The sequence below is a fragment of the Kogia breviceps genome, chromosome 13 (assembly GCF_026419965.1).
Source record: "Kogia breviceps isolate mKogBre1 chromosome 13, mKogBre1 haplotype 1, whole genome shotgun sequence".
NCBI lineage: Eukaryota > Metazoa > Chordata > Mammalia > Artiodactyla > Physeteridae > Kogia > Kogia breviceps.
The window spans coordinates 84,087,599-84,100,266 of NC_081322.1; the positions used below are offsets into that span (position 1 = coordinate 84,087,599).

At 43.5% G+C, this 12,668-nt stretch overlaps 1 protein-coding gene across 2 annotated transcripts in view; it reads right to left on the minus strand.

The window, feature by feature from the left end:
- Window positions 1-553: 553 nt before the first annotated feature.
- Window positions 554-12,668, minus strand: part of SOD2 (superoxide dismutase 2) — a 34,832-nt gene continuing 22,717 nt past the window's right edge. The window contains exons 1-5 of one of the 2 annotated variants that reach the window (XM_059083770.2): window positions 11,823-12,201; window positions 11,202-11,404; window positions 7,849-7,965; window positions 5,867-6,046; window positions 554-3,798 (exon numbers count right to left, since the gene is read on the minus strand). In XM_059083770.2, coding sequence (XP_058939753.1) covers window positions 3,653-3,798; window positions 5,867-6,046; window positions 7,849-7,965; window positions 11,202-11,404; window positions 11,823-11,845 — 669 coding nt within the window. In that variant the 5' untranslated portion in view covers window positions 11,846-12,201 and the 3' untranslated portion in view covers window positions 554-3,652. Of the gene's footprint in view, window positions 3,799-5,866; window positions 6,047-7,848; window positions 7,966-11,201; window positions 11,405-11,822; window positions 12,202-12,668 lie in introns of those variants that run through there. The other variant, XM_059083769.2, reaches the window with a different exon arrangement.

A 12,668-nucleotide genomic window follows, 5' to 3' on the forward strand; every position in this document is an offset into this window, starting at 1 on the left:
CACTTTATCATAAAGCAGAAATGAACACGCCACTGTAAAGCAATTGTACTCCAATAAAGATGTTAGAAAAAAAATTACATCTAGTACATCTACTAAAACTTTTCATTGTGGATGTTTATTGTGGATACTGGCACATAAAAATGGGTTAGAAACCCACAAAGTTTTTAAGGCCAATGTATTGCCAAAGAAACGATGGAATCAGACTAAAAAAGTTTTTCGCTGTTTGGGCTTTTAAATAACCTTCAGACCTCTCAAACTTGTACTGGTAGAAATCAGGCCTTGAAAGCTATGCATTCTCCAAGTAGAGGAAACTGCCCGTCACCTCCCCTAGATGAACCATGGAGACCCTCCAAATCAGAGTCTCCAGAAGGTGGAGTCAGTCAGGAGAACCATGCACAAAAGAATGCCTCCCAGAGATGGAATTCATATGCCTTCTGGGTTTTTAGAGTAAAATTTCAACTACCTATCATTTATTATTCCTTTCCTACAGTAAAAATGACAAAGCATCGCAAGATTGTAAGTGTTTTGCTACACATACTTAATACAGACCTCCTTTGATGATTAACAGATTCTTTTATTAATAATCAAAAAGCTTCACACAGTATGAAAATAAATGCTTCTATAATGAATAATTAACTGAAAACTCTCCAGGACCTTACAGGATTTTTAGTATGTACCATGCATACCTTAGAACACAGGGCATTAGCTTGCTGGGATCATTAGGGTATGACTGAAAAAGAGAGACAGTAATTTATAAAACAGTTACCGAACAGCTTTCCCAAGCAGTAGTTCCCCTGAAATTAAAACAGGAAACAAAATTTGTATTTATACCTAGTTTTAGATACGACTGACAACACACATCTATCTTGATTTTATGATTTTGATGTTACTTTTTAAAGGCACTCCACAGAAATTCAAATTTCATTTTAGAATCATGAATCTGAGGTGTGTAATAAAGTTGTAACTTCTCAATATCAAAGTTTTATTACACAACAGTTTGAGCAACAGATACTATTTCACAGACAGTATTTGTTTTGCATCCTGTTCCCCTGCAGCACCAGTCATGCTAAGATTTTTGAAGCGCGTCTGTGACTACAGCAGGCACTGCTGATTCAGTCACAAAAATCCTTCCTGGGTGAACAGTACTGGCCCTTTCCAGAAAAAACGGTTGTTTTACCTTTTCTGTTTCTTTTCTACTATGAAAAAGAGGGCTAAACAGAATCTTACAGAGTCTCATTTTCTGCTGGATGATTAAAATCTCTACTCTGTATGTTATCTTAGTCTCTTAAAATCCAAAAGTGCAGTGGAGGACAGTATGCTTTTCCTTGTTCTCACATGATACAATCAAAGCAAATATAGAGCCCCATAGAAATTACAACATTGAATTTTTTTTAAATCTTAAAGCTTAATGAGAGTCCTAAAGCTTTATATAAGTCAGTAGTCTCTGCATATCTTTGTTTGTTCATGATCTAGAAGACTACTTGTATTCAAAAGCCCATCTTTCAAAAAGGTCCTATTTTCTCAATGGTCTGTTTACAGAGTTCACTGCCTTGTTTATAATATATAGGCATATATATGTGTGTATAGGATATATGTAAGCAGTGGTCACACAGCTGCTTTGTTTATATACACAGGCATATATGTGTGTGTATAGGGTACATGTAACCAGCCGTCACACAACTGCCTTGTTAATATATATAGGCATATACATGTGTGTATAGGATATATGTAAGCAGAAGTCACACGGCTCTCAGCTGTGCTCCATTAAAGCCATTTTGCTGTGGTATAGAAAGGTTGGCAATCAGTCTCTGAAGTGTTTTCAATCCACAAGCACACACACATATACAGTTAACGCTAGTCTCATTAACACTGTTGACAATTCAGAAAGCCTAAATACTCTTCTAACTGAATTCTAAAAGAAAAGTGCCTTGAATTTAAATTTTTTAAAAAACTTCAGTCTTCAATATTGAAACTGCTAAGTCACTCAATTTTTCCATGAAAAAAAAAAAAAGGATAATAAAGTTAGGGGGAAATTTTTTTTAATGAAAAAATAAACTTTGAGAAAACACCCTGTTACTGAAATAGGTTTAAGAAAAAAACCTACATAGAGAAAAATATTCCAATAGAAGGTAAAACCTGTGTGGGGTATCAGAATAGCATTACCTGTAATCATCAGATTAGAAACAAATGAAATCTTCAGTAACAGAACTGTAAAATATATTAGGAAATGTCCAGTTGATAAAATACTATACAGCTATTAACGATAAGGAGAGAAGATAATGAAGAACACGGAACACCTGACACTGTGAAGCCAAATACAGAAAGGACCCTGCTGCACTGAACAGCTCCATTCACAAAAACTCAACAGGAAAGTCATTTGACTGCCCTGTCACCATATTAGGGATACGGTTTTTCCCTTTATTGGAAAAACCAATAAAACAATATAAAGCTTCTATAGCGATTGTACATTTTCTAGAAGAAACAAAAAACATCAAAATGGATGAAATAACTCAAAAACAAATCTTTGAAGATAAATGTTCCCCAGAAAGGCACGCTCCTGACTGCGTCCTGAAACCACCTTGCCTTTCATTACTTGGGAATGCAGGCCCTGGCCCAGGTGTGGTTCTCTTGAGAGGGATGCTTCATGAGCAGCCCCCGAAGAAGAGGGGCACGTGTCTGGCCAGCAGATCTGTGGCCCATCCCGATCGCTGACTTTATTAACTAGGCCCTAATCTGTCCACTTTGAGCACTCAGACAACACACATTTCTATGAGGACAAAATTTCATAAAAGTCTTTTTCCGTCTACAGAAAAACTCAGAGGCACTACTATTTCCTTCTCATAATAAAGCAATTCTCAATTAGCAATCCAGTTATATATATTTTTAATGACAAAATGGTTAGTGTTAACCCTGTATAACCTGTGATCATAAGTAACTAAACGGCTTCCCTGGTGGCGCAGTGGTTAAGAGTCCGCCTGCCGATGCAGGGGACGCGGGTTCGTGCCCCGGTCCGGGAAGATCCCACATGCCGCGGAGCAGCTGGGCCTGTGAGCCATGACCGTTGAGCCTGTGCGTCCGGAGCCTGTGCCCCGCAACGGGAGAGGCCACAACAGTGAGAGGCCCGTGTACCACACAAACACAAAAAATAATAAGTAACTAAAGACCACTGGGTGATATCCACCAGAAGTAATAATGGACAGAGGATTACTTACAAAAACAGCAATTTTCAATAGAAAACTGAATATTTCACTTGGGAAATAAATTTAATATTTTATTATTAAACAAATGGGGCAAAAGACCAGATTTTCTGTAGAACAGGATTAGAAAGGCTTCCTTAGACACCCCAACAGTATAGGGATGAAACATTCTTCATGGTTTTATGATGAAAATTATAATCTCCTAACTATTGTAGCTCTCTGAAGAAAATGTTCAATCAAAAGATTAAATTATACAAAGCATTTAACATTTTCAAACAGTTGCCTAATAAGGTTTTAAAAGAGATTATTCACAGCACTAAATTATGTTTATCAAATATTTGAATAAGCCACACTCAGAAATGCTACAATGGAGCAGCTTACTGGTATATGTGGTTCTCTGCACTACTACAAAAATAGTCATAAAGAGCTTGATGTACTCAGTGAAGGCTGATGTTTTACTTTTTGCAAGCCACGTATCTCGCAGTTACATTCTCCCAGCTAATGACATTCCAAATGGCTTTCAGATAATCAGGCCTGACATTTTTATACTGAAGGTAGTAAGCATGCTCCCACACATCAATTCCCAGCAGTGGAATGAGACCTATTGGAAAGAAGGGGAAAGAAACAAAAACTATGAATTTCACTCTAAATCACTGCACCTTCTTGCTTTAAACCTTAATTATCCTAAGTACACAAAAACTACCCTTTACAACACCCTCATCCATTTTTCAGTTTCTTATGTAAATAGGAAATTTGCATAAGAATAAATATCCTAGGGCTTCCCCGGTGGCGTAGGTTGAGAGTCCACCTCGCCTTGGTTCGTGCCCCGGGCTGGGAAGACCCCACAGGCCGCGCAGCGGCTGAGCCCGTGAGCCATGGCCGCTGAGCCTGCGCGTCCGGAGCCTGTGCTCCGCAACGGGAGAGGCCACGGCAGTGAGAGGCCCGCGTACCGCAAAATAAATAAAAAAACAATAAGAGAAAAAAGAAGAAGAAATATCCTAGAAAAAGCTTTTAAACTTTACTCTTTGGAAGAAAATGTGATAAACAGTAAAAATAAATAAAACAGACTTGGGAAAATCAACTCACCACAGTATTTTAACAACTATTCTTAAAGTATCAACAGATTTTATCCAAGAGCCCATTTTCAGTGGTCCTCACTAGGGGTCTCAGGAAGGGTGTGTTCTCTTTGTGGGTGTGGCTGAGGACCTTCCAAAGGTGTTGAGCATTTGAGGGAGTCTATGGAAAACCTGCTCTGCTCCCCTGGGCTGATATTAATCACAGAGAATACAAAGCATTTACGATTATACATATGCATAGCTGAGTCACTTTGCTGTAGAGCAGAAATTAACACAACACTGTAAATCTACTTCAAATAAATAAATAAATGTGTTTATGAGACATAATAAAAATTGAGTTAACAAGGAAAACTGAGTAAGGCTTAAGAAAAAGATACATTATTTAGTTTCTGAAAAGTGTAAGTGAAGAAGTAGTTAAATCTATAAAACATTCATTTAAGAAACCTCTCCAAGAGATATGGGAACATATGTATATGTATAACTGATTCAGTTTGTTGTAAAGGAAAAACTAACACACTATTGTAAAACAATTATACTCCAATAAAGATGTTAAAAAAAAAAAAAAAAAAAGAAACCTCTCCAAACTGAAAGCGCTCCTCTAGGAAAACAAGCATCAACCAGCATGTCTAATCAATTGTGAGGTGCGTCACTAATAACTTATAATTAAGGGAACGACATTTATACATGACTTTCCCCCTAAATAAATCACCGTAACTTTCATTTATCTTCATTCCAATGGGCTTTCTTCAAGCAGGAGAGAAGACGGTGCCGCTAGGACGGACCTGCCGTGGTACCTGACTCTTAAGAGCGCTCAGGGCTCACACATCTGTGGTTGCTTTTCCAAATTCTGTGGCATCTCACCTTCCCTGAAGAGCTGTTTAGATTCTGGCTAATCTGAACATATCCAGGTTAGTGAGTCACGTAAGCAAGTCTCCTGACGTGTGTAGAGGCAGAAAATATGGCTGAGATCTACTGCTGATGGATGCTAAGGTATCACCTCACATCAAAGTTCCAGCAAACTGCTGGATCCTTATGACTATTTCCTAAAGAGCTTCTACTTCCACCTGGCTCAACATGAGATAGGATTTGGTGAACCCAGCCTGCAGCTTCTAAGCCCCATCTTCTCCTACACCAAAAAATCCTCAGGAAGGCAGATGTCTGGAAACCTGAGCTCTGGTCCCAGTTTGACCACAGGTGCTCAGCAGAGGGGTTGAGAGTCCAAGCTCTGAAGTCAGACTCAGCCTACGTGTCTTTTCCTCCTTCACGTTGTTTATCTAATTTTAGTTTTTTATTCTAGTGCATTTAATTATTATGTAGGTTGATACGAATTCTCTGTCAAATGAAGCAGAGTTTATGTTTAAAACATGTTTTGTTAATATATCTGTAAAACTACATGTGCTCATTTTATAAAATATCAAGGACTTGGAAAGATTTTTGCTCCCACAAGACTCTGGGTATCATCTACTAAGATCCATTCAATTTAGTACGTGCTCAGGGTAGGTTTGAACACTGCTAGTCTTCCGTATTTCATGGTAAATGCTTTATAGTGAACCACCTCTCCCGAATAAACGTGTAATAATTCTTAAGCCTAACCTGTTGTTCCTTGCAGGGGATCCTGGTTAGAACAAGCAGCAATCTGTAAGCGTCCCTGTTCCTTATTGAAACCGAGCCAACCCCAGCCTGAGCCTTGGACGCCAACGGATACGGCAGTCAACTTCTCCTTAAAGTTCTTGAAGGACCCAAAGTCATGTTTGATGGCTTCCAGCAACTCCCCTAGTAAAAAAAAAAAAAAAAAAACCCCAAAACCACTCACAAATGAACAGATGGCAACAATTATAATAAAATATTTTATTATATATATCCCAATATTCTTGTCATATGGCCTCAGACACAACTAGAAACACATGGAAAACACTACATGACCCAGTGAGCCTACAAAACAGTGTTATTCCTGTCCTGACACCAGGGTCATAACATCTCACAATTTTAATTTACGTGTTTGTTGCTGAAACATGTTAGAGGGATTTCTTCACTCACAGTGCTGTTTCCATAAGGAAAGAAATAATATTTTTCATTAGCTTTCTTTTTTCCCCTCAACAGAAGATTTTACTTTGACTTCTACCCTACCTACTCTACGTTTCAATTTGGGAATAAAATGTTATGGGTGAGATTTGCTTCTTCTCCAAGGCAGCCTAGATGTTTCCTATCTCAATTACATCATTTTAAAAAGAGTGATGCTGCCTATTAGTGAACTAAGGGTACACTTTAAGAGTTATCACCCTTTTTATTCTTTAGCAATACAGAATACAATTCGAGACTGAGCACATCAACTAAATCAACTAGGCCCAAAATATCACTTCTCTTACTTTATTGGCTTAAAAGTAATCATCTGTTATAAGAACAAATGATGGAATAAAGTGGTACCAGATAACACAAAATGGCAGAGTACCAAAACCTGCTGGCTGAATACAGGTGTACCTGGTATTCTGGTAACTCAAAACACCTCAAAAGTATTAAGTCACGGTCTGAAGACCTAACTCAGAAAAAATAAATTGTCCAGCTTCCCGTATTTATTCCCCCATTCATCTTTACTACCAAATGAAATTGCTTATTTCAAGTGCACAAGATGCCTTCTAGAACATGATTAAAAACAAAAAAATAGGGCTTCCCTGGTGGCGCAGTGGTTGAGAGTCCGCCTGCCGATGCGGGGGACGCGGGTTCGTGCCCCGGTCCGGGAAGATCCCACGTGCCGCGGAGCGGCTGGGTCCGTGAGCCGTGGCCGCTGGGCCTGCGCGTCCGGAGCCTGTGCTCCGCAGCGGGAGAGGCCACGACAGTGAGAGGCCCGCGTACCGCAAAACAACAACAACAAAAACAAACAAACAAACAAAAAAAAGCCACAGAAACTTAAGGTACTTGCCAGAAGAGCAGAAACAAAGGAGAGCTATATTTACACCCCATACCTTCCCTGGGGTGAGGAGGATAATTGAAGTTCTGCGTCTCTGCGTGCTACATAGGAGGTCAAGTAAATAAGCAGCGTGAACAAGGCCATCAGCTCTGTACTCCCTTGTTACCTGCAGTTGTCCTGGAAAACCTAATTTTCTGGGACAACTGACTTTTTATCAGTTAGGAAGAGTAGTAAAACAATAGCAAAAGGCACTATTCTATAATAACCTTTAATTTTTAAAACAACCCTATTATTATCCCCATAACATATAGATGAAGAAAGTAAGGTACAGAATGGCTAACACCTTGTCCCAGGGCCTAGAGCTAGTAAGTGAAAGTTCATCTTTTCTAAAAACAAAGTTTCTCAATCTTTCCCTAATGTACAGTACATTTCAACAGAAAGATGACACTGTATGTGACATTGTGTGTGTGTATAAAATCTGACGATATAATTCCCTGAATGTATTCTCCACTCTTGCATGTGTCCCTTTGAAAGTTACAACTTTGTTGTACTGCTTGCCGTGAAAGACACGCCGATACGATACCTCAGGGAGAATTAAGGTAACTTAAGAAAATCAAGTCATTCCTATCCTGTACAAAACGTAGCTAAGGCTGCACCAATCTAAACCAACCTTTGGGTTCTCCACCACCGTTAGGGCTCAGATTTGTCCAGAAAATGCTATGATTGATATGGCCTCCACCGTTGAACTTTATTGCAGGCTGTAGAGCTACCTGAGCTGTAACATCACCTGAAAGGTTAAAATAAAAACACATTTTTAAACATTCTTACTTTTTGGACCATTCTCTACGCTATTTCTTTTTCTTTGTAAAACGTCAGATAATTGGACCATTGTAACATCCCTATTGGTCCCCAAATTTCACAATTTCAAGACTCTACCCCAAAAAAAACCTTCCCCAAAATATTTGTCCCAGTGGATTTTCAGTTCAATTAATAATGTACCAAACAACTAGTGAGAAGCCAGCAGGGGTGGCAAAGCTAGTAGAAAATTCACTCCTGGGCTTCAAAGAACTCGGTTTTCTTGGGTAGAAAAGATTTCAGTAAATGAAATAAGAAAGAGAACAAAGACAAAAAATAGTGGAATGCTATAAAATACATGGTTCCGTATACAGACTACGTGGAAAATGTTCAACTCCCATTTTCTAGATAGACAACCATCCAGTATTTCCCAGACAACAACTGGGAAATACTTCAATGTTACATTACCAAAAACCTCAACTTGTTCAAAACTGAACCCCTGGATCTTCAACCCCAAACTTACTCATCCAAAGGCCTTCCCCACCTCAGTGAGTGCCAGCTGTTTTCTCAGGACATCTCTGATGACACGGTTATTTTTCACGCCAGCCCTCTCACACCCCACATCAGCCCACCAGCACACCCACCAGCACAGCCAGCTCCGGAAAACATCCAGAACCGCACCCCTTCTTCCTGCCCATGGTGCCACCAGCAGCACCGCCCACCCCCCCACTCGTGCCCCTGGCTCTCACTGGTCCCCTGCTTCCACTCCTGCCCCTACAGTCTATTCTCAACACAGTGGCCAGAGGGCTCCTCTAGACCCCCAAGTGATCACGGCACACGTCTGGGCAAAGCCCTCTGCAGGCTGCTCTTCTCGGAGTGAACCCCAAGTCCTTACGATCGGTACAGAGGTGCACATCATCCGACCCTCTGCACCTCCTCGCTGGCCCAGCTCCGGCCACCACGGCCTCCTGGCACCTAGACGACAGGCCTGGCATGCTCCCGGCTTAGGGCTTCCACTGACCGCTGAGGCCTTTGCTGGAGCACTTCCCGGAGACAGTCTCATGGTTCACTCCCCCACTGCTCCTTCAAGTCTCCACTGAAACGTCAACCTCATCAGAAGGCTTCTCTAACCACATCGTAAGATGGGCCATCCCCACCCTGCTTCCAGACCACTTCCCCTACTTTGTCTCTCTCGATAGGACTTCAGGCCCGGCACACTCCACATTGACTTGTTCATGTGTCTCCACTAGGAGGAAAGCTCCAGCGAGGACAAGGACTTTTGTGCACTGCCGTGTCCCCGAGGCCCAACAGACCGCCTCACGTGGAGCAGGCGCTCGCGAATGCTGAACGGAGCTCCACGGAAAAATTCTGACCTCTACACTGAAAAAGAATGTCATATTTGAAGCTGTTTTTTCTACCCTGCTAAACATGGAGGCAAAATAAGATATTTTTCTTGATGCCTTCAAGAAGCCACAGACTAACGGAACTATTAGAAACAACGGGAATTCCCTTATCCAGTAAGTATTACGTTCTTATGACTCACGAGACACCAAGAGACAAAGTGAAGTGCACAGAGAACCACCGAGATCTCTGCCCTTGGGCAGCTTACATAATAGCGATACAAGTTCCCCATTTCTGTTGTTGGGACCCACGCCAAGAACACACGTAAGAAATGTAGCTTTCTGAAACAATAAAACCTCCAGTTTTTAGCAATTCAGAAAGGCGGAGAGAACCAATGATATCTGAATACACAGATAATCTTTGAGAGTTCTGTTTAAGATGTTAACTTTTGTTGCCATTATGTTTATAAAATAACTTTCTGACAGATCAGTGTTTCCCTTACTGATTTTTCTTGGAGAATCACCCTAAAAATAAATATAGGCTTTATATTGGTTTTTAATAAGTCAACAATAACTAAATATTTCTAATGGGAAAGAAACATGTTTCTTGAGAACTAGTCTAATCACAATCTCGTGAAGTTCCCTTAATCAATTTTTAAATTTTAATAGAAATTTGGGGGGGTTAATATCTGCTTTTAAGAACACTTTTCTGAAGCTCAACATTTTCACTGGCTTCACAGCCAATTTTCTGTTGAATACAATAAAAGTTAAGTACTTTTGTTTGAAAAGTATTTACGTACTTAAATGCGATAAGACTGATGATGTTATTTTCCTTACACTCTTTTTTCCCCAATTTTCAAACATGAAAATTTAACTCCTTAATGATTTTTAAAATAATTTTTTAAATAAAAGAAAGCTCTACAGACACTCATTAACTTATAGGCAATACAGTACAATATAATATAGTAAAGCCTTTCTTCCATTGGCTTTCATTAAATAAGCAAAGCTTTGATTGCACAAGAAAAGGACGGAAATTAAGCTGTTTTTAAAATATTGAAGAGAAGGGTTCACGGGTGTCAGATGTTGTCATGCAGGAAACAGTTTCACAACTGGGATTTATCCCAGCCTCTCCCCATTACCACATTCTTCCCGCATTTGTTTTTTCCTAAATCACAGAACCTCTTCCCGTACTCAGACCCTTTTCCTTTACCGTATTTGCGGTCCCTCTGAAGATCACAAGTAAATCGTCCAGAATGTGGTAACTTCCTCTTCTTTTTGTTTACCTATTACCTCACACACAACCAGACTGAAATACTACATTTTTCCACTAGATGTCCCCACTCAACAAGATGTCACAGTCTAAAATTCACTCAACAAATTACACAGGACTGAAATTCGATAAAAACATATTTAAGAAAAAAAATACACTTTTAACTGAGCAGTTTCAGCCATACATATAGCCTGGAAACACGCCTGTCAGTTACTTCCCTCGTGCAAACCACTAACATTACTAACATTAACAGATTTAAAGTGTAATGCTATTTTGTATAGAAAAGTTAAGACTTAGTACTCCCATACACGCCCCCAGATGCAAAACACAAAAAAACTCCACGCACGACTGGTTTTGTCACCTGAGCTCCTTTCAAAAACAAATACCAACTCCGCATTATACTTTCACTGAATTCCAAAGATTAGCAAATAAATACAAGCCTGTCTCAGTTCCCCCCCCCTCCCCAAACGGCTCTTCTTGTGAATTCTGCTCCCTAAGTCAACGTGCGAACACGTGCAGCGGTTCTACTGAAAGCAGGGGTCGGGCTTTACGCAGACCCGCCTCGCCGCCACGGTTCCCTGTAGCCGGTTTCTCGAAGTCCGGCCACCCGGCACCCACCCTTCTCCAGCGCCTCCCGATATTTCTCCTCGGCGATGTTCAGGTTGTTCACGTAGGCCGCGTGGTGCTTGCTGTGATGCAGCTGCATGATCTGCGCGTTAATGTGGGGCTCCAGGGCGCCATAGTCGTACGGCAGGTCCGGGAGGCTGTGTTTCAGCCGGGAGCCCAGAGCCCCCAGGCCCGGCACCAGCTTCCGGCTCGTGCTGGAAAGACAGCAAACAGAGCCCGATCGGCTGACGCGGGCAGCAACCGTTAAGCCGCGTGCCCGGCTCCGCAGACCCGGCTAGAAAGACCCGCGCCCCTGGGGGGCCCTTCCAGTCGTTGGCCCCCTCGCCGTCCAGTCTTTGCCATTAAACTAACGCTGCGGTCCAGCGCCTCGGCGGCACCTGCACGCGCTCGGCGGACACCTGCCCTCAGGCCTGGCCTCTCGCCACGCCCTGCGACGCCGGGTCCCCGAAGGTGCCCTGGAACCCGCGTGGCCGGCGCGAGAGGCGAGGCAGAGCGGGAGGCGGTGGGGGGCAGCGGCAGCCACCGCGCTGACCCGCCAAGGCCACCGTCCGCGCCTCTTGGCCCGTGGGACCGGGGCCGCGTCCCCTCTGCGCACGCCGCCCGGCGCCTCACCTGCACGCCGCCCGGCACAACATGGTGGACGCCGCCCGCAGGCCTCTTCGAGCTCGAACCGCACCGCCGCGCTGACAGCCGAGGATGGGCTTGAGTTGCGGGCTGCGCAGCAAGTACACCGCCGCCCCCGCGGCCCCGCCCCCTGAGCCCGCCTCGACCCCGCCCCCTGCGCTCGCCGCTTCCAACTCTGGGGCACAGGGGCCGAAGGGCCCCGCGCCCGCGCTCTGGGCCCAGGGAACGCGAGGAAGGGAGACCCGGCACTTTCCCCAGCGGCCAGACGAAAAGCGGTGCACCCCTGCGCGCTTCTGGCAGTATCGCCAAAGGAAAGGCCGCCATCCCCACGTCGTGTGAGATGGTACGGCCCCAAGCTCCGCCCCGCGAAGGCACCGCCCAGCCCTGCCCGCAGGTCGAGGCTCAGCTTGCGCCTGCGTGCGAGGGAATTGTCGGGAGCAGAGTCCCCGCAGCTTTCCTGCTGTCGCGGGGTCGCAGCCCCGGGGTCCGGGTCACCCCCCCCCGTGGGGGAAAGACTCGTGTTTCCCTGAGCGGCCTCGGAGCGCCCCAGCGGGCCTGTGAGGTCCCCCAGGAAGGCGGGCCCTGGCGCTGGTATGGTGTAGGGCCATTGTCCCTCCAGCCACTGCCCGGAGCGACCTTTGTTTCCCAGTGAACTGACCTTGGGACCTCCGCCAGGCCTGATAATAGTGTTACCGTGCACTCACGACGTGTCAGGGACTGCGCTGCAGGGTTTACATACATTTATCTTTATTTCACCCCAGGAGAGGTATCGTTGATTCCAGGTGACGGTTAATGAGCTCAAGGAGCTTGATGAGCACGTTGCCCTGGTCACAC